This window comes from Podarcis raffonei, chromosome 12, assembly GCF_027172205.1.
Source record: "Podarcis raffonei isolate rPodRaf1 chromosome 12, rPodRaf1.pri, whole genome shotgun sequence".
NCBI lineage: Eukaryota > Metazoa > Chordata > Lepidosauria > Squamata > Lacertidae > Podarcis > Podarcis raffonei.
Genome location: NC_070613.1, coordinates 48,583,581 through 48,610,386, shown reverse-complemented (window position 1 = coordinate 48,610,386; position 26,806 = coordinate 48,583,581). Strand labels below are relative to the sequence as shown.

At 42.2% G+C, this 26,806-nt stretch overlaps 1 protein-coding gene across 8 annotated transcripts in view; it reads left to right on the top strand.

The window, feature by feature from the left end:
• The first annotated feature begins 2,216 nt into the window (after positions 1 to 2,216).
• Positions 2,217 to 26,806, top strand: part of ULK4 (unc-51 like kinase 4) — a 173,840-nt gene continuing 149,250 nt past the window's right edge. The window contains exons 1-16 of one of the 8 annotated variants that reach the window (XM_053409500.1): positions 2,217 to 2,365; positions 5,325 to 5,470; positions 6,769 to 6,868; positions 7,503 to 7,642; positions 7,717 to 7,876; positions 8,785 to 8,886; positions 10,090 to 10,173; positions 10,366 to 10,441; positions 10,579 to 10,674; positions 11,111 to 11,232; positions 12,585 to 12,654; positions 12,760 to 12,865; positions 14,548 to 14,652; positions 16,504 to 16,564; positions 18,230 to 18,411; positions 24,418 to 24,464. In XM_053409500.1, coding sequence (XP_053265475.1) covers positions 5,333 to 5,470; positions 6,769 to 6,868; positions 7,503 to 7,642; positions 7,717 to 7,876; positions 8,785 to 8,886; positions 10,090 to 10,173; positions 10,366 to 10,441; positions 10,579 to 10,674; positions 11,111 to 11,232; positions 12,585 to 12,654; positions 12,760 to 12,865; positions 14,548 to 14,652; positions 16,504 to 16,564; positions 18,230 to 18,411; positions 24,418 to 24,464 — 1,589 coding nt within the window. In that variant the 5' untranslated portion in view covers positions 2,217 to 2,365; positions 5,325 to 5,332. The other 7 variants (XR_008332893.1, XM_053409502.1, XM_053409504.1 and 4 more) reach the window with 7 other exon arrangements.

Genomic DNA, 26,806 nt, shown 5'->3' with positions numbered 1-26,806 from the left:
AGGGCTGGCCACCCAAAACGGATTCTGGCGGGCGTTTCAATAGTGCTTTGGTGAAGGGCTTTCGATCCGAAACTGTTCTACCCTAGCGGTAGCAACGCGACAAAACGTAAACACGGGAGGGTGTTGGCAAAGGGGGCTTAACCGTGGCAGCCCTCTGGGAGGACGGGACGGCAAGAAGGGCCAATGGTGAGGCAGAACAGGCTTCCTCAAACTCAGCCCTCCAGATGTTTTGAGACTACAATTCCCATCATCTCAGAAAAGCATTGTTTAATGTCTGGATAAGATATAAAGACTTACTTGAAAATAAAACCCCAAACTGGTTGTCACCGATGGAAGCAAAGGCTCAGAAAAAGCTCAATATGGAGGCCAAATGGCCGAAATATTGGGAAATTTTGGAACAAGAAGGAGACAAATTGAAATTGCAGAGTTTTGAGAAATTAAAAGATAAAGTGCGAGACTGGCTTCACTATTATCAAATAAGGGAGGCTTATAATTTGGACAAAAAAATTGGCTTCCAGGTGGAAAAATCAAAATTGGAAACAGAACTGTTAGATCCCAAAACAAAGATACTTTCAAGAATGTATAACTTACTGTTAAAATGGAACACTCAGGATGAAACGGTTAAGTCTGCTATGATTAAATGGGCACAAGATGTTGGACATAACATTATGTTTGCTGACTGGGAACAGTTGTGGACCACAGGTATGAAATTTACGGCATGTAATGCCCTAAGAGAGAATATTATGAAAATGATATACAATGACACCAGTCAAGCTTGCAAAAATCTATCATTTGCCCGATAATAAATGTTGGAAATGTAAAGAAAATGAAGGTACATTCTTTCACCTTTGGTGGACGTGCCCAAAGATTAAGGCTTTCTGGGAGATGATCTATAATGAAATGAAAAAGGTATTTAAATACACCTTCCTGAAGAAACCAGAGGCCTTCCTCCTGGGCATAGTCGGCCAATTGGTGCCAAAGAAGGATAGAACTTTTTTTTATGTATGCTACAACAGCAGCAAGAATACTCATTGCAAAGTATTGGAAGACACAAGATTTACCCACCCTGGAAGAGTGGCAGATGAAGGTGATGGACTATATGGAATTGGCGGAAATGACTGGCAGAATCTGAGACCAGGGAAAAGAGTCGGTGGAAGAAGATTGGAAGAAATTCAAAGACTATTTGCAGAAACAGTGTAAAATTAATGAATGTTAAAATGATGCTGGATTGAAATCAAGTGGCCTCAGCAACAAGGTTAATAAGAATATGTAAAAATGGATTGATAACGGATGAAGATATATAGTTATAATGTGTGGAGATACAGAGATAAGATAAATGAAAGAGGGTAAGGATTTGCTGAACTAACCATGTGAACGGGAATACAAAAAAGGGAGGTGTGAGGAGGTCAGGGAAATAAGCAAACGAAATTTAAGATATGAAAAAATTGATTTGTGTTTATTTTTTTCTATTTTTTATGTATTTTGTATTTTTTTTCTAAGTATTTTTGTGTTTTTTGTATTTTTCTTCTCTTGTTTTCTTTTTATTCTGTAATTTTCTGCTTTTTGTAAAACTTCAATAAATATCTCTTAAAAAAATATAATTCCCATCATCCCTGACCACTGGTCCTGCTGGCCAGGGATCATGGGAATTGTAGGCCAAAAAAACATCTGGAGGGCTGAGTTTGAGGAAGCCTGAGGTAGAAGCAAGCCTCGCACTACAGTGGTACCTCGGGTTAAGTACTTAATTCGTTCCGGAGGTCCGTTCTTAACCTGAAACTGTTCTTAAGCTGAAGCACCACTTTAGCTAATGGGGCCTCCTGCCGCCGTGCCGCTGAAGCACGATTTCTGTTCTCATCCTGAAGCAAAGTTCTTAACCTGAAGCACTATTTCTGGGTTAGCAGAGTCTGTAACCTGAAGCGTATGTAACCTGAGGTACCACTGTACTCTTAATCTGTTCCCTCACCTGCGGCGGGAAGGCCCCATCCGGGGCGAGGGGTCCAAGCCGTAAAGGCCAGGTTTCCATAGCAACAGAGAAGAACTCCGGCTTGCACAGGGCGGCGAACATCCGGGTACCTCTGATATGAGGGGGCGGAGCTAACGCAGAGAGCGCGAGCCCAGGGTCTCGGTCTCTCTCTCTCTCTCTCTCTCTCTCTCTCTCTCTCTCTCTCTCTCTCTCTCTCTCCGCCCCGCCCAAACTCCCCTCAGATTGTTGTTTCCGGCGTCCTGTGCCGTAACTAAGATACTGAAGGGGCGGTTAGGACTAGCCCACACGATGGCCCAAAAGGGGGGGAGGAGAGAGGAGGAGAAGGTTCCAGCCGCACCCTTTCCCAGAGAAACCACTTGACTGACGGGTGACTTTATCCCAGTAGAGTGTTACCCCAACCCTACGTGTCCCGCCGGGCGAGAACACCCGCTTTCCCTTCAGCCGGAAACGCCTCAGAGGCATCCCCCCACGCGAAAATGGAGCGGCCTGCGGAGGGCGGGGTCTCTCGCGGATTTCAGTTAACGGTTGCGGCAGAAAGCGGCTCTCTCGCGCCCCGCCCCGCTCCTTTTGTGTTCTGAGCGGGGCTGGCGCGTCCTCCTTCCCTCGGAGGAGAGCAGGTAGTCCGTCTTCTCTTCCCTTCGAAGCGTTGCGGGAGGAGGCCGCGAGCGAGCTAGAGGCTCCGGCGCCGTGTCTTCCGCGCCCCTCAGCCCTTCCTTTCAGTGGGAGATATTATTATTATTATTATTACTTCGCCCGCCCATAACGGCTCCTCCCCGCGTGCCTCAGGGGAGTCATTGGAGGCTGAGGGTGGGAGCTGCTTCCCTCAGCGAAGAGGCAGCGTCCGGAGGATTTAAAAACGCGAGTGTTTTTTTGGTTTATTTTTTGCACTCCGCGGTCCATTCCGAGGAAAGGGTTAGAAATACGCCGCCCCTTTTGCCTTCACCTTCACCATCTTTCTCCTAGTCTTGCTGCTTCTCCCCTTTCCTTTCGCAGAGACTCGGCGCCTCTAATAACTCTGTAACAGGCAGGCATTCAACAGGTGAAAATCCCTTGCTCTTGGGATTTCCATGAGGGGGAAAAAGAAACTTGCCCCGCGTTTCTCCCTATCTTTGTTTCTTCTTTTTTCCTTCTTCTGTTTCCAAAACCGAAAAAAGAAAAATTACAAACATCGAATTCAAGCTAAATTAAAATATACCTAGGTTTCTCCCTGTCTTGTTAAGAAGTCCACCAAACGTAGCTGAAAGGGGATGGGGGAAGTGCCAGTGGTTGCTACAGACACACACACACACTGCTTTTTAAAAAAAATATATGTTTAGGGGTACTCTCATTTTGACTCAAGAAAATCATCATTTTATAGTTCAAATGGGGGAAATAAATACAGCAAATGGACAAAAGTACAAAGATTCAGAAAATGTTCAGAGGTATGCGTACCCCCAGAAAAGCAGACATACATATATATACACACACACACATATATGTACACACACACACACACATATATGTACACACACACACACATATATAAACACACACACATATATATGTATGTACACACACATATATAAAAGCTGCTTTTGCTGCAAGAGCAGCTTGCTTTCTAAAATATTTTGAACTCTTGAAATCCCTTTCTTTTCCCACATTTTTTAGTTTATGCAAACATAATTACAATAAAAACAGCACTGGCCCTTTCATTAAAAGACATCAGTTCTCAAAAGCCTGTTGAAACAAGAAAGTTTGCATCTGCTTGGGAGGGAGTTCCAGGGTCTGGGAGCACCAAAAAGGTGATGATGATGATAATAATAATAATGTTTTTGTATATTTCCTAGGATCCATAAAGGTTGCCCTATAATCTATCCCAAATTGAATTGGGTGTTGCAGACACTAATTCTCACTGTAACAGATCTATGGGCCTCCTGTAAAGTTTTCTAGCAAAACTTCATAGCTGATGGATATGGAGCCAAGAACAGAACTTGGCACCTCCAGGAACGATTTTTCTTGCAAGAGCAGCTTGCTTCTTTCAAAAATATCTTGAACTCTTGAAATCCCTTTCTCTTCCCACATTTTTTTTATTTATACAAGTTCTTAACATGTAATTGTAATCTACTGTATAATCTGCACTGCTAATTAGTTAATTCCCCCTACTCCAGAAGAGAAATATGTTAGTAAGTTACCTATATAAATAATCAACAATTAAAAATGGCTTTTATCCTAGTCCTTTAGAAAGAATGTACAGCTTATTCTTTGGTGATATGTCACTTTGTATACCATAAGTGTTACCTAGATTAAGAGTTCTCAGGCTCTCCTCATGAACATTAAAGTCGTCATATGTAAAATACTGTGGATGCTCAGGTTGTGAATGTGATGCGTGCGGGATGCACGTTCGCAACCCACAGCGTTTGCAACCTGTGCAGATTCGGGGCTTCTGCACATGCCTTTAAAGCCCTATACGGCCTAGGACCCTCGTACCTACGGGACCGCCTCTCCTGGTATGCCCCACAGAGAAACTTACGGTCTTCAAATAAAAACATCTTGAAGGTCCCAGGCCACAGAGAAGTTAGGCTGGCCTCAACTAGAGCCAGGGCTTTTTCGGCTGTGGCTCCGACCTGGTGGAACACTCTGTCACAAGAGACTAGGGCCCTGCGGGACTTGACATCTTTCCGCAGGGCCTGCAAGACAGAGCTGTTCCGCCAGGCCTTTGGCCAGGGCACAGCCTGACTCCCTCCCTCGGCAATCTTCGCGGAGCTCTGGCCCAATGGTGGCCAGTGGCTTGAATTTAATTAATTTTAATGAATGATTTTAGAGTGTTGTTTGTGTTGTACTTTTGTATTGTTTTATTGTTGTTAGCCGCCCTGAGCCCAGCTTCGGCTGGGGAGGGCGGGATATAAATAAAATTTATTATTATTATTATTATTATGCGCAAAGCGTGATTTAGCGCTTCTGCGCATGCACGACCACCAAAACCCGGAAGTAACCCGTTCCAGTACTTCTGGGTTTCGGCGGTCCGCAACCTGAAAAACTGCAACCTGAAGCGGCTGTATTGTGTTTCTCAGGCTCCCTTAGTTGTAGGTTGTTGTGCATGTCAGGGATGAGAAACTGGTGGTCCTCCAGAAGCTGGCTCTGCTAGCTGAGGCAGATGGGATTTGGACTCTAGGTACCTCTGGAGGGCCACAGGTTCTGATTCTCTGGTGTAAGTTATTCTCTTAAGGCTAAATGCCTAAAAACATTTTGTAGGTTATACTATTCAAAAAACCAAGGTGTTCATTCTTATATTAAATTAGAGGAGTTTTCCTTTCATTTTGAGGTTTTGATTTTGTGGCTTTCATTTAATTTATGTATACAGATTTTATTATGGAGAACTTTATTTTGTATGAAGAGATTGGAAGAGGAAGCAAAACAGTTGTATATAAAGGCAGAAGAAAAGGAACTATTAATTTTGTGGCTATTTTGTGCACTGAGAAATGCAAGAGAGCTGAAATAACAAACTGGGTAAGAACTACATTGATTATTTTAGAAAGAGATGTAAATGTAATTATTCAACACATTTTCAGATACAAATGTGCCATCTGGTTGAAAAAGTCCACAATAATTTTGAACAAGATCCATGTTCCAAATAGCTGTACTTTAAAGGGGTTCTTTAGCAGAATCTAGAAACTTCTTTTTCCTTTTAAATTTTGGGTGTGCTTGGATTGGATAATTATGGTGGGTACTCTGAGTGTTCATTGTATGCTTCATGACTGTTTCATAAGAAATACTTTGCATTCTGGAAAAATAATTCTGTGTAAATGCAACAACTGCTGGTGACTTTTATCAGGTAAACAGTCATTACATATACAGTGGTACCTCGGGATGTGAACGGGATCTGTTACAGAGCCCCGTTCGCATCCTGAACATAACGTAAGACGCGTCTGTGCGGGTCGCGTTTCGCCACTTCCACGCATGCGCGTGACATCATTTTGACCGTCTGCGCACGCGCAAGCAGTGAAACCCGGAAGTAACGTGCTCCATTACTTCTGGGTAATGGGTAACAACCTGAACGTGCTCAACCTGAAGCATATTTATCCCGAGGTATGACTGTATCTCTGGAGAATTCACTACAGCTGTAATTCAGATGTCCTGGAGAAAGATGTGGCTGCTGTATAGATCTATTACAATAGTGTGAAGAGAGCTTGGCACAAAAACACAGCAACCCACAGGATTTTTGTGTGCCACAGTTTTGTCTGAAACTGATTTGGCAATTGCTTAATCAATCCCTATTTTACTTAACTCTGAAAGGCTCTTGTCTTGGGCAGTTCTCTCTTTCTGAATTAACTCTGTTTGGGATGAGAAGCAAGAGTAATATATGGTATATATGGGTGGATTTGGTTCCCATTTCACCTTTGTTACAAAGACTAATCAGGTTTGATCAAATGAAGTGTTCATGAAGAGGCCTACAGGGCAATTTATGGTTTCAAAAAATGTTTTTTTAAAAATAGCTGTAGGCCTTCAATGTTTTGTTCGATCCTTTTCTCTCTTGAAACTTCACAATCTGTAAACCATCAATCACACCTTTTGTTTTGTACTTTCCTTGGAACATAATGAATCTACCCCAACATTTTTCACAAATGTATTATAATCTGTTACCATCCTCTTTTGCCTTTCCCATGGGAACTGGAGGAATTCTAGTCTACTACATTGCTTTTTGCATAGACATCTCTTGAATTCCAACTTCTTAAGAGCTACTGTTCCATTTTGTGCCTGTCCCATCCTCAGCCCAAACCAACTCATGTGTGGATAATCTGTTGCAGGTGCGCCTTACTCATGAAATTAGGCACAAGAACATAGTAACATTTCATGAATGGTATGAAACAAGCAATCACCTCTGGCTTGTGGTGGAATTGTGCACAGGTAAGCAGCTGTTAAACACAATGTTTTGTGACCGTTGTTTCCCAAGGGCCATCTAGAGAAGCCCTGAGGGATGGATTTGGTCCCTAGACTCCCCACCTCCATTTTACTAGGTCCAATCAAAATTTCACAAGTGGGAAGCTACCAGAGAAAAGGCCTGTTCTCATATTGCTGCCAGTGCAATCGGGCCAGGATTGGTGTTATATGCTCAAGCAGGCTTGCCCTGGTGAGCAACCTGATCGCTGAATGCTGTGCCAGTGGAAGTTTCCGTACCATCATCAGAGGCAGCCCCACGTATAATGTGTTGCAGTAATCTAACCTAGAGGTTACCAGAGCATAGACAACAGTAATCGGCAAAAAATAAAACTTAATCCATTAGCTCTGGTGCCCCACTTTTAAATCTTCACTTCAGGTAAGACCAATCATTCTTTCTACTTCCAGCGTCAGAGGCATTATGGCTCTGAATACTGCATGCTAGGAATCGCAGGTGGGCAGTGTAGATCAAAGGTTTTGTATGCTTATTTTGTCAGAAAAAGCTTAAGGATAAAAATTTACATAGTACTACAGAGGTCAGCTGATTTGTTTTTTTTTTTTAAAAAAAAAACTTCATAGCAGAATATCCATAAATGCCTTACAGGTGGATCACTGGAAATGGTAATTACTCAAGATGAATGTCTACCTGAGGTGGTTGTGAGAGAATTTGGTGTTGATTTGGTTACTGGACTCCATCATATTCACAACCTTGGAATTCTCTTCTGTGACCTTACACCTGGGAAGGTAAGAGGGAATGATTTCTGAAAACAACTTAAAAAAAAATAATTCAAGAAATCACTACTTGATATACCTTACAGATTCTCCTTGAAGGACCTGGTACACTGAAGTTCAGTAACTTTTGCTTGGCTAAAGCAGAGGGTGAAAACTTGGAGGAATTTTTTGCTTTAATTGGAACAGAAGACGGAGGAGGTGATAGTGATGAAAACTCAAGACAAAATCTGAAGAACAGATTCAGAGGTACATTGCAATATGTAAGGACAACAGTTGCAAAAGACAGAGTTGTAATTAAAATTGTGTAATGGTTCTATTTTCTAAAACTTGAAATGGGGGAACTAATTCAGTGATATCTTACCCTGCCTTATTGAAAGCAGTGATTCTACATTTGATGGATAGGGCATCTGTGACCCTCAGTATGTTGCTACAGCTTCCATCATTCTTCACCGTTGGCTGTTATAGTTAGTGTCAGTAGTAACCCTTTAGAGTCATTTCCTCAGTGCAAAGTCATACCAAGCAGTTACGTTTTCAAAGAGCTGAGTTGTGTGGCTGTCAGTTTCATCAGATAAATGCTGGGTGCCATATTACCCCAGCCTCCTTCCCTGAACTCTCCATTTCTTCCACTTAGGGGTTACCTTCCTGCTGTTGTACGATGCAGGGCTAGACAAAGTAGAGTGCACTCAGTCTTTGCGTTTGCGCTTCTTCCTGGTTGGTTGTTACTCTGTGATTATTGGAGCTGCTGTGGGTATGTTTACTGTACCCTGTTACATTAGCAAAGACTTAGAAGAAAATCAAGTCTGAAATTCCTTTTGAGTATCCCAGTAATGAGTTTAAGATGAAAGCAGTAGCGGACACCAGGGTGGAACACCACCAGTCACTTGTATTACTATGTTTATCAGGAAGTATAAAGCGAGGGGTGAGGTTGGCATGGTGCAAATGGTGGAGCAAATCCAGCGCACTTGTTGCCAAGCTCCCCATGGCTTCATCTCTCCCCCTCTAGCTCCCGTAAGCGGTAACATTACTAACTGGAGGTCAGATGAGTGATCCTACCCTGCAAGACCATCCACTATTGGATAAAAATGTTGGTGACTTTTGAAAGGATGTTTATTACAAAATCAGAGCAAATCACCATTCATGACTTTATTTTGTAGGTACACTGTCATATATTGCTCCAGAAGTGATAGAAGGAAGCGACTTCTCTATAGCCAGTGATCTATGGGCATTGGGCTGTTTGTTATATGAAATGTTTTCAGGTATTATATTATTTATACTAACATGTTTAACATTGCGTTACAATGTTAATTATTGTTACAAATGCTAATACTAACATTAAGATGGAGATGTTGTTCCATTTATGAACCTGTGTAGGTTCCTTTGCTATTAATAGAGCTGTGAACATCTAATTTGTATAGTCATTAATACAGTTACTTAGTAGAATAAGCAGTGAGACACGCGGCAAGACATTGAAATGTACTTTCGGTTTAAAGATTATTGTGTCTAAGGAACTGAAATGTATGGAGAGGCAGGTAGAATTTAATCTCAGAATCAGACTAGGATAATCTCAGCCCTTGGTTTTTCCCTCCGGTTAGGTTAAAGTTCTTGCTGCAGACCTTCTTCATTATAAATAAAATTTTAATTTTTTATTTCATATTCATGTAAATCACTTAGACAGTTATTTTTATCACGTGACTTAGTAATTTTGTTAAATTCATAAAAGTAAAATAAATAAAATGAACACTCTGATTAAATTTCAAATCATATCCCAAGTGACTGTTCGGCTACAGTAGGTAGTCATCATAACCCACTTTGCTGGTCTATGATTGTCTTCTGTGGACCTTTGTTGTATGATATTGAGGAGTGGCTGCTGCAGCCACAGCATTTCAGAGTGGAGATGGAAGAAGAAGATTAACTGACAATCTGTTAGGGCCTCACTGAATGAGATGTGAGTAATTTGTGATTTCATCTTCTGACATTAACTTTTTAGTTCTTTCCTCTCCCCCCAAAAAGTTGTGTCTTCTGCCAGTAAGTCAAATAGTATAGGGTTTTTTGGTGGGTGGGTGGGTGTTTAAACTATGAGAATGGCATAGAGGAAAGATTCCCCCACCCATTCTTGCTTCTGCCCAGATCCCTTTCTGTGGCTGCTTTTTCTTCCCAAAGGAAATGTCTCGGAATGTGATCTCAGATCTTCTGCATCTTGTTTGGTTTGATTTCCCCCCCAATTGTATATCTTTTATGAATTATAGGTGTAACTCAGTGTTTCTTGCTGTCAAGAGCCTTAAGCAAAACAGATGAAAAATTTTATAAATCAATTGGTATAATGCTGCCAATTTTCCATTATTATTATGTTCTCTTAAATGGACTTGCAATAACTCTTGGCTGATGCAAATAAAATTATTACTTAATTGTTCTGATGCTTATTCAAGTTTTACTGAAATCTTATCTACTTCTGTTTCTAGGAAGACCTCCGTTCTTCTCCAAAAGTGTTACTGAATTAGCAGAACAGATTTTACATGAAGATCCTTTCCCACTTACACAGAAAGGTATTGTTCCTTAGATAAATGATGGTGAAAATAATTTTATAAGTTTATAAAATGGGACAAATGAGTGAATGATTCCATGCATTCCCTCCTTAAGAAGTTAATATATGAATTCTTTTATGTTGCTGTTGGTAGATTTTGGTAGTTAGTAGAATCATATTTGTTTCAAAATAGAATAGTTTCGTTATCTTACAGGATCAGCATCTCTAGAACCATCTTCAGACTTCCTTAACTTGGTTGATTCTTTACTTCAAAAGGATCCTCAGAAGAGGTAAAATTATGATTTGAAGATCTGGCTATTTATTAATGATACACACCGATTAAAAATAAATAAATCTAGAAGTTTGTGGAATTTAAATTGGTACTGTATGAGAGGATTGTATATGTATTTTCCTATTTTATTTAAAGATTGACTTGGGCCAAGCTGTTGCAGCATCCTTTCTGGAAAGATGCTTTTATCCAAATTCCCAGTAACATGATCTCCAGCCAAGAAACAAGCTCCAGGTACAGTAGACTCAGTTTAAAATTAAATTGAAATTTTGAATTCTGTTGCTTAACAAACTTATTGTGAGAAGGATGTATGCATGAGGCTAAAGATTTCTGACAAAGTGGGTTCTGTCTCTTGAATGCTTTTGCCACAACATGGCTAGTTTTTAAGATGTCACAAGATTCCCTCTTTTTGCTGCAACAGAACAATATGGCTTCACCCTTGGCCACAACCCTGTTTTTAGAGAGCTGCTGTCCTGCAACCCATTAGCAGTGTAGCTGATATCCTTGGACAAGAAGAGTGGAACATAAATGAATTAAATAAAAATTTGCTTGTCTATATATAAATAAGTAAAAAGATAATTTTGCAGTTGTTTAAGGATCTGACCGGAATAAAATGCAGAGAAATTTGCATTGCCTGCGAAGTACATTTCATTGTCAATTGTTTGAACAGCAGGAAAAAAGCTGAACTGCTTGAACCTGGAGAGTCTGAGATTCAATTAGAGTGTAAAAGCCTCCCAGACATAGTGTTGCCAAGAACAGAAAACAATCAACTTAACAGATCTTTCAAGCTGGGTAAGATTGCACCTTCGTTTTATGTATTGGTTCAGGAATGGGGAACTGTTTTGGTTTCTTGAGCCAGATTCTTACCAAAATAGGCCTCATGGGCCAAATTTGACGGGTGGATGGGGGCCACTTATCTGCTAGTCACTATTATGATAACACATGATTGACAGGTGTGTTGTCCTGCCCACCTGTTACAATGACTTGTGCAGGGTCCTGTTGGGACCTGGGAAACCACTGCAGAAGTGGCTTGTTAGCCCTATTGCTTGGCACTTCCCAAAGCAGCAAACATGGGGCTAGCAAAGAGATTCTTTTTCCATCTTTATGGGGCATGGGGACAAGGAAGCTGGTATTCTATAGGCATCCACTGTGTGCAAGAGAGGTCCATTTCACTGCTGATCTAAAAAGTAGGTTTCTTCCCCCTGCGTTTCACAGATCAGCTGAGAAAAAGGCTTTTTCTCTCACACAGAGTAACTTGAATAGCAGTTATTTATGTCAGTGCAGGTTCATGGAGGGCTGGTGGAAAGTGTGGGGGCAAGGAGAGAATGAACAAAGGGCTAAGAAGAGGGGGTGCAGAGTGAGAGATTCAAAAGCACCTGCCGGGAAATTACATTTGTTAGTCCTGGTTGAGCAATTGACAGGTGGGTGTTGGTTAATGAAAACAGCTTTGGGGGCGGCCATGTACAGTCGTACCTTGGATCCCAAACGCCTTGCAAGTCAAACGTTTTGGCTCCCGAACACCGCAAACCCGCAAGTGAATGCTCCAGTTTGCGAATGTTCTTTGGAACCCAAACATCCAACATGGCTTCCGCTTCTTCTGATTGGCTGCAGGATCTTCCTGCAGCCAACTGGAAGCTGCGCCTTGGTTTGCGAACATTTTGGAAATTGAATGGACTTCCAGAACGGATTTCGTTCGACTTCTGAGGTACCGCTGTAATGTAAAACTGAGAACTAAAATGTATGTTGGATTGAAATTAAGGGGTTTCCAGCTGTAATGGTTTAAAAGAATATGAAAAAATGGTTTTTTATAAGTAAAAATTCAAGGTTATAATAATTTAAGATTAAAGATCTGGGTAGAATAAATTAAGGGGCTTCTAGCTCCAATGTTTTGAGATACGGATTTGCTGAGTAAATAATTTGAATTGGAATACAAGAAGGGGAGGTATGAGGAGGTCAGGGAAATATGTCATTGAAAATTAAGAATTGTGAACTGTATGTGTTTTTAAACTTTTTTGCTTTTTTCTTTTTGTTTGTATAAATTGGAAACTTAATAAATATCTTTATAAAAAAAATGCATGCTTGAAACATTACAATTGTATACATAGTTCATGCTGGTAAATAGTTACAATATTTTCTTTATCAAGAAAATCCAGAAGAACTACGCCCTAAAAGTGCTGTTGATGGTGAATCAAATGAATCTATATTTCTACTCAGGTATGAAGACAGCACAACACTTTTAAATGAAGTTGTAGAAAATAATTCAGATAATTTGCATTTAAGTATTCAGTTTTGTATAAACATGTGTATATTGTCTTTCAGTTCTCGACCCACCCCTAGAACTACCACCACAGTGGAAATAAACAATGCTGCTGCTGTTCTAGCTACAAATTCCGCACACACAGCATCTCCAAGTCCTTCCGCAAAGGTGAGTGTAGTTTGAAGGAAATGGAAGCAAGAGACTGAATTCCATATGACTGCTATAGAAAAACGGAAGAGGAAGAGCTGTCAAATCACAACTAGGAAAAAATTGCATTACTGAAGCCAAGGATGGTGAGAAAATAATTGACAGTGTCAGAAGAGGCACACAGATTGAGAAGAGTGAGGATGATGATGAGGCCCTTATATTTAACTAGAAAACAGCAATTGGTAATTCCTGTTAAAACTAGATTTGGTGGAATAAATTACCGTATTTTTCACTCTGTAGGATGCATTTATTCCCCTCCAAAAATGAAGGGGAAATGTGTGTGCGTCCTGTGGAGCGAATGCAGGCTTCAGGCAGCTATCCACAAGCCTTCAGAGCGTGGCAGGAGTTCCTGCCGGGCTCAGAAGGCTTGCGGACAGCAGCAAGCTCCGGGAGCGAAGGCGAGGTTGTGCGCAACCTTGCCCCCGCTCCCGGACCCGTTCAGGCTTCCCCCGCCCCAGCCCCGCGGCTAAAAATGAAGCCAAGACAGCTAGCAGGATCCATCCCACTCGCTGTCTTGGCTTCTTTGCTCTTTGAATTTTTTTCCCCTTTATTTCCCCCCCTAAAATCTAGGTGCGCCCTATGGTCCGGTGTGCCCTATAGAGCAAAAAATACGGTAAACAGAAACTAGTGATGGAGATTATCAGAGAGCTGAAGGCAAAGAAGCAGTAGTACAGCCCAATCTTAGTCCTTTGTACAGAAGGAAATCTCATTTATTTCAGAGGGGCTTATTTCTAACTATAAATGTTTAGGATTCTGTAATGGATGCTGTAGGTGAGCTCCTGTCGCCTTGTCCCAGCTCCTGCCAACCTAGCAGTTTGAAAGCATACCAGTGCGAGTAGATAAATAGGTACTGCTGTGGCAGGAAGGTAAATGGCGTTTCCGTGCACTCTGGCCTCCCTCGAGGTGTCCCATTGCACCAGAAGCGGTTTAGTCATGCTGGCCACATGACCTGAAAATCTGTCTGTGGACAAACTCTGGCTCAGCCTGAAAGCAGAGATGAGTGCTGCACCCCATAGTCTAATTCGACTGGACTTAACCATCCAAGGGTCCTTTACATTTTTTACTTTTAGTATAAAAGTTGCACCCTCAATAAGCTTTGAAGTAGAAGTGTGATGGGATGGTAGCACGAAGAAAACAGGAAGTATATTTGTTCCAGCCTGAAAACTATGTTATATGATGAAGAAGCGAGAATGTAAAAAAGAGAAGAATGAGGGGTTACAAAACAGGTGGTGGCGGAGTAAAGTGTGGAAAAAATGAAGCCGTTGAATGAAACAAGCAAGAATACTGAAGGATCAGAATATATTTACAGTGGAATATATCAGTGATTTTTTTTACATAATGAGCAAATTATTGCATAAGATTATGATAGTGTTCTTGTACATCAGGAAATGGTGAGAAAAAATTCAGCTGTTTAATTGATAGGTCCTAATGTACTTTTCTAGATAATGGGATTCATATCTCAAGAATCAATATTGTCACTCCAGGAAACCAATGAATTAATTCTACTGCCTGCGTTAATATCTTTTGGAGTTGACAAGAAAGCCTTCTGGTGCCTTTTAATAATAAATGCAGGAGTTGCACAATGTTTGCTGTGTTTAAAATATATGTCATTTAAATACTACTACTGTTTGTTTATATTCTAGGATAAAAACATATGCTGCAGCCAGCAGGATATAGAGTCCAAAGTGAAAGAGCTTATCTTCTTGGAGTCTGACCTTATTGTCACCCCTGTAATTGATAATCCAAAGGTACTATTTGAACTTACCATACATTACTTTTCAAATAATATGTTCAGGAATTTATAGTGTTTTTTGTTATCCGTTGCACTAGCTCAGTCGGTGGAGAGTGAGACTCTTAATATCAGGGTTGTGTATTGAACCCCATGTTGGGCAAAATGTTTCTTCATTGCCGGGGGTTGGACTAGATGACCCTCTTGGTCCCTTCCAAATCTACAATTTAATAGTTTTACAGGGATTAATCTTCAACTATTTTACTCCCATGGGGGATGCGGGTGGCGCTGTGGGTAAAACCTCAGCGCCTAGGACTTGCCGATCGCATGGCCGGCGGTTCGAATCCCCGCGGCGGGGTGAGCTCCCGTCGTTCGGTCCCAGCTCCTGCCCACCTAGCAGTTCGAAAGCACCCTTAAATGCAAGTAGATAAATAGGTACCGCTTTATAGCGGGAAGGTAAATGGCGTTTCCGTGTGCTGCTCTGGTGCCGGTTCGCCAGAGCAGCTTTGTCACACTGGCCATGTGACCCGGAACTGTCTGTGGACAGCGCTAGCTCCCAGCCTCTAGAGTGAGATGAGCGCACAACCCTAGAGTCTGTCAAAACTGGCCCGTACGGGCAGGGGTACCTTTACCTTTTATTTTACTCCCACCTAGTGGCCATACCTGGTTCCTGCAGGTTTACACTAAATTGTTACACTAAGCAAATGGACAGTTTTGGTATCAGTTGATAGCACTCACATTAATGCAAGCCTCCACACCAGCAGTCACAAACCTTTTTTTCTCTGGGGCCACAGTTGGAATTTTGAGAAGGTGTTGAGGGCAACCAGTCACAACACAGCTACTTTTGGTATAACACAAAATGGCTGCCGCCACCGAAAGAACAGAAAAAGAAGATAGACAGGAACATAAAATGGTTCAAATATGGAAAAACATACTCATTTTATTTTTGTTAACAAGATACGTTTGAAAAACCTTCTTTTCCATTTACTGTTAAGTTTTGGTGGTTGTCTGTTGTTGCCGTGCTGCTGTGGATTAGCGCTAGAAAATAAAAGATAACTGAATAAGTCAAAGCACCTAGAATCAAGAATGATGTTTTCGTTTGTGGTAATTAGGTTTTAAAATAGCCTTGGGCAAAATGACAAGTTCAGATATATTGGATCAGATATGGCATTGCATATTCACAAAAGGTCTAGCTAAAACAATCTGTCAAAACGTAGGTGAGAATCATTACAATATATAAGTGGTATTGACTGTAGATAACTTGTTAAGAATATACCAAAAAAAGCCACAGATCAGTGCTGGAGGTAAACTCAAAATATGGGCCTCCCTGAAAATTAACTTGTTTTGGAAAAAGTTAACTATACTTTGTTCACATTAACTGTATTATTTAGGTTATACCCACTGTGGAGAACCTAATTAAATCTGGCACAGGTCCCAGTTTGGCCTATGAGACCATTCCCCGGAAATCAATCCCACCCGTTACCATATATGACGTCAGGTGTGGGGCAGGTATGGATTTGGCTACAAAGGAATAATTGAGAACTTCATGTTTGCTCCCAGTTGTTCCTTTGCATGTGGGGTTCCCTGTCAGTGCCATTGAGCTATTAACACAAACAGGGAACTCCACTGGAATTGGCTTCACTGAGGAGTTTCTCCATTTTGAGGAAGTGTTTTGGAAATCAGTCTGCTTCCTTTGGTAGCTTGTTCAGTGACTTCTTACTCGTCATTAAGTTTGTGTATTTATAGCTGAAATATTGACAGCTCATCATTTATTATGGTAGAAAGCGTTTTATTTGAAGAGAGGTGCATAGTGTACCCTTGGTCTATGAGATGTTCAGAATTTCCTCAAGTCAAACAATTTTTTTCTCAGATAGTGAAGCAACCACCAGTGAGATTTGACGTGAAAACTTTACACGTACCAGCACATTCAGGTACAGTTGGCTAAAGTAATTATAGGCAACTTGCCATTTACAAGAAAACATTATTCTTTGATACTCAAAAATGTCTTAGTATTCATTTAACACTGTTGTTCTCATGTCTCTGTGTTTTGCATCTACTCCCAACTCTCACAAATGTTGATATATAGGATGCATGCCCAAGCAAGAAGGGACAGCTGCTATAATTAATTGTCATTTTAAATTATATTGAGCATAGTTTTGAGATCACAGCAGTATGTGTCGTTGCAGACCATGTTTGGCATGCTGTATTTTTGGCTCACAAGGAACAGTGTAACAGGACCAGAGTAATAATCCAATTCAATATAAGCTAGGAAAAAAAGTAGTTTTTTCGCAATGTACCGTATTTTTACGTCTATAAGACACCCCCATGTATAAGACGCCCCCTATTTTTGGGGACTCCGGTTTAAGGAAATGGGGGAGATCTTGCCGTGTATAAGAAGCCCCCCAATTTTGGACATTTTTTTAGGGGAAACCCCTAGTCTTATACACGGAAAAATACAGTAATTTTATAGCCTAGGTAGAAGGAAGCTCTATTGAGTTTTGTTGGACTTATTTCTAATACAAGTGCAACCTAAGTCACTTATATCTCTATTTTATGCTTTACTCAAATGATTATGGGTCAGGTGACCTTGTCACACTGTGGTGTGTTCTGCGTGATATATTTATACCTAAAGCACATAGTCTAAAACACATTTATAGGGTAGATTCTTACTGACCATCACTAAGTTTTATAAAACAGTGATGCTGCTCCAGTAGCGATTGCAGCATGCTTTTAGTACTATATTAAGCTGCTGTTTATAGAAACAAAAGATCACTATCAGCATACTAACTTTCTTCCCGAGGAGCACTTCCTTACGTACTATTTAGAAGCATTGTCAAGATTTTCTGCTATGTGGATTTGAGCCAAAGTTTTGGGGATCTTGTGACAAGTCAGATCCTTTCTTTGTTTTGCTTCCTGCCTAAAGGCAAGTCTGGAATAATAATATATCTTTTTGTTGTTTCTTTATTTTGCATACCACCCTTCATCTGAAGATCACCCGGGGGGGTGTGTGTGTGTGTGTGCTTCACAACGTAAAAATACAAAACAAGAACAGAAAATGCGTTACAGAAAACAGAAACAAACCAATAACCCCCTCTACCACAAACACATTTAAAAGTCCGTAAATGGTTTAATCAACCAAAGCCCTGGTTCTTGAGAAACATTGCCATCTGGCTCCCAAAGAGATATATGAAGGAGCCTGGCAGACTTCCCTGGGGAGAGCATTCCACAGATGGGGAGCCACTGCAGAAAAGGCCTATTCTTGTGTTGCCACCTTTCAGAACTTTCATGAAGAAGTCACACGAAGAAAGACCTCAGATGATAACAGGGTGCAGGTTGGTTCATTTGAGGAAAAGCGGTCCTTGAGGTATTGTGGTTCTGAGCTGTTTAAGGCTTTGTAGGTCAAAACCAGCGCTCTGAATTTGGCCCAGAAACTAACTGGCTGCCTGTGCAGTCGGGCCAGGACATACATTGTATGTTCACAACAAGCTTTTTCAGGGGTTCAAGTAGGTAGAAAGAACTATATTATGTTTCAGTATTGGGTCTTGGAAATTATATTCATAACAAGTGCTCTTAAAACAATTTTTTTTTCTTTCCAGCTGAGAAATTGTTGATGCTAAAAGAATACGACTGGAACGACTTCTTACACCAAGTATGTCAGCTGACTGACTCCCCAGAGAAGAGCACAGGGGCAGCCAGAGTTAAACTGAATTTACTTTGCTACCTCTGCACTGTTGTTGGCAATAAGGAAGTAGCCACTAAGTTAATCAGCACACAGCTGGTAAGTAACACTGCTAGAGCCCACAAGTTGACATGCCAGCAAATATGGCAAAAGTCAGCTACCTTTTGCTAGGGTGCATTTCACTGGTATTTTAGGAAACTAAGGCTGCAATCGTATGTACACATACCCATGAATGAGCCCCACTGAACACAGTGAAACTTACTTTTGATTAAAAATGCCAAAGACTGTAAGAATAATTAGTGCATAACAAGAATGAAGAACGTTAACGTTCTAATCGTTGTTGTTGTTTAGTCGTGTCCGACTCTTTGTGGCCCCATGGACCAGAGCACGCCAGGCACTCCTGTCTTCCACTGCCTCCCGCAGTTTGGTCAAACTCATGCTGCTAGCTTTGAGAACACTGTCCAACCATCTCATCCTCTGTCGTCCCCTTCTCCTTCTGCCCTCAATCTTTCCCAACATCAGGGTCTTTTCCAGGGAGTCTTCTCTTCTCATGAGGTGGCCAAAGTTTTGGAGCCTCAGCTTCACGATCTGTCCTTCCAGTGAGCACTCAGGGCTGATTTCCTTCAGAATGGTTAGGTTTGATCTTCTTGCAGTCCATGGGACTCTCAAGAGTCTCTTCCAGCATCATAATTCAAAAGTGTTTAATCATACTTCTAATCATACTTCTGGATAAAGCATTGTATACATTGATTGTGCGCAGGCTGCTAAATGACTTTGATTATTTGGGATGGATAGGTTGAACAAGGATTAGAAATACTAAAATACTTTATGCTGTTCTGCATTAATTTTTAAAAAAGCATGAGCACAATCAAGAGGACTATGTGCCTTTCTAGTGCACACATGGAGCTCTTGGTATGTTGTGATATGGCATGGTATGTTGTGGTATGTTTCATCAATTTAGCTGTATTTGGATAATCATTCAAGGTCATTTTGCGAAGCTGTGTATGAGCACCAGCAGTGTGCGTTCCTAGATCCTGGCTTAAGTACGAGGTAAGGGGTGTAGGTTGGATGTGGGTGGCGCTGTGGTCTGAAAATTTTAAAAGCAGCCCAAGCAAAGTTGAAAACCTGGTACAACAAAAAGGCCAGAGTAAGAACTTTTGAACCCAATAGTGAAGTGTTGCTGTTGAGACCAACCAAAGGAAATAAAATGCAACTAGCATGTGAGGGACCGTACAAAATCGTGTCCAAAATGAGTGATGTAAATTACGTAATCCAACAAGGGGAAGAAGAGCGTAAGGTGGTTCATGTGAACATATTAAAGCCATATCTTAGACCAGAAGGCTGGACACTGTATACAATACGTGAAGATCCAGGCGAAGCTGATATAACATGCTGGGAAGGGAGAGGGGAGCAACTGTGCAATCTACAAGAAATAAAGGTAGCTCCTACATTAACCCTTAATCAGCAGGTGGAGGTTAAACAGATCCTACAAGAATATAGGGAAATTTTCAGTAATACTCCAATTAGAGCTAAGGGAGTTGTATATCACATCAACAGCGGAGATGCCAAGCCCATTGCTGTAAACCCCTATAGGATAACTGGAGAGTATGTGGGGAAAGTTAGCAATGAGATAACGGAGATGTTGAAGGCAGGGATCATAACCCCTTCAGAAAGTCCCTAGGCAGCACCCATAGTGTTGTTAGACAAACCTGATGGATCTATCAGATTTTGCCTGGATTATAGAAAGCTGAACCATGTCATTAAAGCAGATGCATATCCAATGCCACGTTTAGATGACCCGATCGAAGCTATAGGTCAGTGTCATTACATCACCTGCCTAGACTTGACAAAGGGATACTATCAAGTAAAAATGGACCCTAGGGATCAGGAGAAAACTGTGTTCAGAAGTCCCTTAGGGCTGTTTGAGTTTCAGGTAATGTCCTTTGGCTTAAAGAATGCACCAGCCGCTTTTCAGAGACTGGTGGACAAAATCCTGAACGGATTAAGAGGGTTCGCAGTCGCTTATTTAGATGATATTGCTGTGTACAGTTCGACTTGGGATAAACACAAAGAGCACTTAGGGTTAGTGCTATAGCGAATTAAAGAGGTGGGCTTAACCATCAAAGCTAGCAAATGCCAGATAGGGGGCTCGATTATTCAATACCTGGGACACATGTTAGGAGGAGGAGTGATGAAACCTTTAGAGACAAAGGTAGAAGCCAATTTAAACTGGCCTACCCCTACCTCCAAGAAGAAAGTCAGAGCTTTCCTAGGACTAGCCAGTTATTCCTGAAAATTTATTCCAAGATTTAGTGAGTTAGCAGCGCCTTTATCTGACCTAACTCGGAAGAAGGAACCAGATAAGGTCAAATGGACAGCAGCATGTCAGCAGGCCTTTGATGCCTTAAAAAACACCTTGACGTCAAGACCAGTCCTTGTTGCTCCTAATTATGATCGGGAGTTCACTGCCTTCACCGATGCATCCAATGGGATCAGGGCCGTGCTGTGACAACAGGGAGAGAAGGACGATCTGCATCCAATCACCTTCACAAGCAGGAAATTACTTCTGAGAGAAAGACATCTTTCGACCATCGAGAAGGAATGCCTTCCCATTGTGTGGGCATTACAGAAACTGAAACTGTACATCTGGGGCTGAACTTTTATTTTATGTACTGACCATTCACCCTTGCTGTGGCTGAGAACAATAAAGAATAACAGTAAGTTGATGAGGTGGGCCCTGTTGCTGCAAGACTTTAATTTTACAATTAAAAATGTGAAAGGGTCCCTGAACACCGTTGCAGATGCCTTAATAATAATAATAATAATAATAATAATAATAATAATAATAATAATTTATTATTTATACCCCGCCCATCTGGCTGAGTTTCCCCAGCCACTCTGGGCGGCTCCCAATCAGTGTTAAAAACAGTACAGCATTACATATTAAAAACTTCCCTGAACAGGGCTGCCTTAAGATGTCTTCTGAATGTCAGGTAATTATTTATCTCTTTGACATCTGATGGGAGGGCGTTCCACATGGTGGGCGCCATTACCGAGAAGGCCCTCTGTCTGGTTCCCTGTAGCCTCACTTCTCGCAATGAGGGAACCGCCAGAAGGCCCTTGGCGCTGGATCTCAGTGTCCGGGCTGAACGATGGGGGTGGAGACGCTCCTTCAGGTATACAGGACCGAGGCCGTTTAGGGCTTTAAAGGTCAGCACCAACACTTTGAATCGTGCTCGGAAACGTACTAGGAGCCAATGCAGATCTCTCAGAAGTGGTGTTATGTGGTCCCGGCGGCCACTCCCAGTCACCAGTCTAGCTGCCGCATTCTGGATTAATTGCAGTTTCCGGGTCACCTTCAAAGGTAGCCCCACGTAGAGCGCGTTGCAGTAGTCCAAGCGTGAGATAACTAGAGCATGCACCACTCTGGCGAGACAGTTCGCGGGCAGGTAGGGTCTTAGCCTGCGTACCAGGTGGAGCTGGTAGACAGCTGCCCTGGACACAGAGTTAACCTGCGCCTCCATGGACAGCTGTGAGTCCAAAATGACTCCCAGGCTGGTCCTTCAGGGGCACAGTTACCCCATTCAAGGTAACCTGGTCCTTCAGGGGCACAGTTACCCCATTCAAGACCAGGGAATCCCCCACACCAACCCGCTCCCTGTCCCCCAAAAACAGTACTTCTGTCTTGTCAGGATTCAACCTCAATCTGTTAGCCGCCATCCATCCTCCAACCGCCTCCAGGCACTCACACAGGACCTTCACCGCCTTCACTGGTTCTGATTTAAAGGAGAGGTAGAGCTGGGTGTCATCTGCATACTGATGAACACCCAGTCCAAACCCCCAGATGATCTCTCCCAGCGGCTTCATATAGATATTAAAAAGCATGGGGGAGAGGACAGAACCCTGAGGCACCCCACAAGTGAGAGCCCAGGGGTCTGAACACTCATCCCCCCCCACCACTTTCTGGACACGGCCCAGGAGGAAGGAGCGGAACCACTGTATGACAGTGCCCCCAGCTCCCAGCCCCTCTAGACGGTCCAGAAGGATGTTATAGTCGATGGTGTCAAAGGCCGCTGAGAGATCCAGCAGAACTAGGAAACAGCTCTCACCTTTGTCCCTAGCCCGCCGGAGATCATCAACCAGCGCGACCAAGGCAGTTTCAGTCCCATGGTCCCATTCAGGGATCCAAATGGTCCGCTTCCTCCAGGCGTGCTTGGAGTTGTTCAGCAACCACCCGCTCAATCACCTTGCCCAAGAATGGCATATTTGAGACTGGGCGATAGTTGGCCAAATTGGCCAGGTCTAAAGATGTTTTTTTAAGAAGCGGTTTAATGGCCGCCTCTTTCAGCGGGTCTGGGAAGGCTCCCTCACAGAGGGAAGCATTCACCACCCCGCAGAGCCCATCGCCCAGCCCTTCCCGGCTTGCTTTTATCAGCCAGGATGGGCAAGGATCAAGGAGACAGGTGGTCGGTTTCACTTGTCCAAGCAGCCTGTCCACATCCTCGGAGGTAACAGATTGGAATTGATCCCATGTAACAGGACCAGACAGAACTCTAGCACTCTCCCGCCCTGGCCCTGCTCCCACGGTGGAGTCTACCTCCTTCTGAATCTGAGCGATTTTATCTGCAAAAAACTTTGCAAAAGCATTGCAGGAGATCTTGGGGTCCCTACCAGGCCCCGGTGGTACAGGTGATTCCGATAGATTGCGAACCACCTGAAAAAGTCGTCTGATGCCTTATCAAGAAGACCTGCTGTTGAATGTTAACCAGTGCACTGTTATAATTTTTCTGTAGTTAACTGAATACCTAAATGTATCAGGATTTATGTATAAATGTATATTTTGCCAGAACAAAGTAATTGATGTGCCAATGTTATATGGGATGTGAAGGGTATAATAACAGGTTAGTAAATGTTTATTTGCATTAGATATGTAATGCTGATTGATCAGGAGCATAACTAGGATAAGTTATCCCTCCTGAGTCAACCTTCTTAAGGGGGGAGGTATGTGGCCTTTGCCCTCATATGTGTGTGACATCATACTGGGTTCATAGGGAAAGGATTAACTAATTGTAAAATGACTAACCAATGGGAACCCAGGGGGCAGAGTTAACTGTGTATAAGGTTGAAGCACAGAGGGGTTTTTTGGGAGGAGTTAGAGTTGTTGAGAAGACAGTCTGGAGTTAGAAGAGACAGATAAGAAAAGTCTGTGAGTTGGGCTAGTCTGGTGGGAGAGAGTGAATTTGCTAAGAGGGGTCAGTCAAACAGTTGAGATAATCAGTCAGAAGGTATTAGGAAGGTATAGGCTGGTAAAAGTGGGACGCGGGTGGCGCTGTGAGTAAAACCTCAGCGCCTAGGACTTGCCGATCGCATGGTCGGCGGTTCGAATCCCCGCGGCGGGGTGCACTCCTGTCGTTCGGTCCCAGCGCCTGCCAACCTAGCAGTTCGAAAGCACTCTTGAGTGCAAGTAGATAAATAGGGACCGCTTACCAGCGGGAAGGTAAACAGCGTTCCGTGTGCTGCGCTGGCTCGCCAGAGCAGCTTCGTCACACTGGCCACGTGACCCGGAAGTGTCTGCAGACAGCGCTGGCTCCTGGCCTATAGAGTGAGATGAGCGCACAACCCTAGAGTCTGGCAAGACTGGCCCGTACGGGCAGGGGTACCTTTACCTTTAGGCTGGTACAGAAACTAAAGTTAAGATACTGACAGGAATATTATCTGAGAAACCATAAACTTGTTAACGTTTGTAAAATAAACTTGTTTCTTTTGGTTCACTTGTAACAACTGACTGGACTCAGTGTTTCACCAGAGAGTAACTGGTTGGTGGCAGCGGGGAAGCGAGCACAGTGGTAGCATAGGGATCAATAGACCCTTAAACGTCCGGGGACCCTGTGTGATCGCCACACTAACCTTCTGCAATATATACAACAACAAAGGTGCAATAGAAAATTGAGTCCCATAACAAATAAAAAAACAGTCATTTTTTGCAAGGTCTTTGCGCTCTGTAGGTAAAACTATTAACCCTAAATATGATATACTTTTTGGTGGTGAACTAAATCAGTGATTAATTTTGTACTTTTTTGTGTGTTTATTTATTTTAAAATCTAGTTCCCTGTGCTACTACAACAGTTGCGGATAGCTCCAAACTGGGACATGTAAGTGACAACTAGCATGTGTCTGTGTATCTTCAAAAATTGGCCACAAACCTGCTTCTGCTGAGTTCATGCAGGAGAACAAACCACACACCATGCAAAGGATCAAGGAAAGGCATATACATTTCCTTCATTCTGGTCTGAATAGGGTAGGCTTGCTACCAAAGCAAGGACTGCCCCCAACCCTGTCATACAAGAACCTGGGCCTTGGCTCCTGCATGTGGTCAGTTATTGTCTGGAGCAGAAATAGTATCTTCCATGACACAATCTAGCAGTTGTAGGCTGATTGTTGATTGAGAAGAGTCCAGGAAGAGCTCATTTACTTACTGAGAAATAGTGGGTTAAGAAATGTATATGTGTAGGCTGGTTTACAGTGGCCTTACTTGACAGGTTCTCTGAATCGCTCTTCATATCTCTATTTAACTTTGTGGTAAGTTTCCCAGTCCCCAGCTGGAGACAGTGGCCTGATAGTTTACCTCTCTCAGCGCTGTCTTTGAATACAAAAGGCGGGGTTGTGTCTGCTTTTTGTGGTTCTTCAGAATTTTAGAAGAAGGCTGTGTATAAGTACTTTGCAAGTGTTTACTATGAAAGAGAAACTTGTAAAGCTTATTTAAAGAAAAACAGTTCAACTAACGCATGTCTAATTGAAATTAGTGAAGATTATGGCAGCAGTGATTGGTGAAATGTATATTATTACTATTATTTTGTTATTTATATGCCAACCATTTGACTGGGTTGCCCCAGCCACTCTGGGTGGCTTCCAACAAATTAAAACATCAAACATTAAAAACTTCCCTATACAGGGCTGGCTTCAGATGTCTTCTAAAAGTCAGATAGTTTTTCATTTCCCTGACATCTGACAGGAGGGCGTTCCACAGGGCAGGTGCAACTACCAAGGAGACCCTCTGCGTGGTTGCCTGTCACCTCACTTCTTGCAATGAGGCAACTGCCAGAAGGCCCTCAGAGCTGGACCTCAGTGTCCAGGCTGAATGATGGGGGTAGAAACACTCCTTCAGATATCCAGGGTACTTGAATATTTGCCATATCTACCATTAAAATACAAATATTTTAAGGCAGAACTTTCCAAACTTTTCATATTTGGTGACACAGTTTTTAGACAGTCATCATTTCACGACACAGTACAGTAATTCAGTTTTACTAGCAAACTAGAGGTTAAACTAACCCTTTTCCAGCCCCAGGAGAAGAGCAGGGAGCATTTGTGCGACACACCAACACACTGCAGCCAACACACTAACGTGTTGTGACACACAGTGTGGAAAGCTCTGATTTTAAAGAGTCAAGGATTAATTTGACTTGCCAGTCTTCATTATTTAATTTTAATTGTCTAAATAACAGGAATGGAGATATACTACATTTGTTTAATGAACAAATATAGTATATCTCCATTCCTGTACTTAAGTACTGAAGTACTTAAAATACTGTTAGGGTTTACATCTTGAGAGTGACAGGAATGGTGGTGTGACTGGAGGCCAGCGCTCATAGAGCCACTTTCCTGGTAACTCTCTTCCTGCCTGCACTGACCGTGCTGCATTGCAAAACCTGTAAAAATGAAGAAAAAGAAGAGGAAAAGTTAGAATTAGGACAGAGAGAAATAAAACTGGAAGTAATTCAGGAGAGGCCAAATGAAACATTTTTTCATGCTACATGTTTCTAGAATTCACCACAAAATATAGTGCTAGCACACAACTGGAACAGAATACATGGGGCAACTTTTGCTAGGCTGTGCTATTTCAGACTGCAGGCAAAGGAATGCTTGTTTGAATGCTTCTGGGTATGTTAAGAGAAACCTGCCAGCAGCTGCAGCATGAACATGCTCTATCTCAAAGTCTGGTGCTGACATAATTTTGTAATGTTATGTAACTTCTCATTCTTAGTGGGAAGCAATACGGAGGGCTAGAGGCAGGGTTTTGGAGAGGGGAAAAAACTCTTACCGCAAAAAGAATCACTCAGCTATGAACACCTGTCAGATACAAGAGCTGTTATTTAGTGAATAATTTAGACAAAATAATTGTTGGTTGAAATGGATTTATTTTCCCAAATTTGTTAAATTTGTTTATGTGGAAAGAGAATATTAGAATACATTGAAATCTGATAGTAATGTTCTTGAATGTGCATTGAAATTCCTGTCTGCTGTATAGCCTTCTCTATTTAACTGTTCAATCTTCTTTGCTGGCTGCTTTTCTGTAATTTTATAAAACAGAGTAAGTAAACCTCAAGTGTTCTATCATAATGCCCTCTGCTGGCTACTTTTGCAAATAGCTGTATTGCATTACTCTTCTCACCCCCACTCCACAAGTAAGATCCTTGTATATCCCCATCACCAC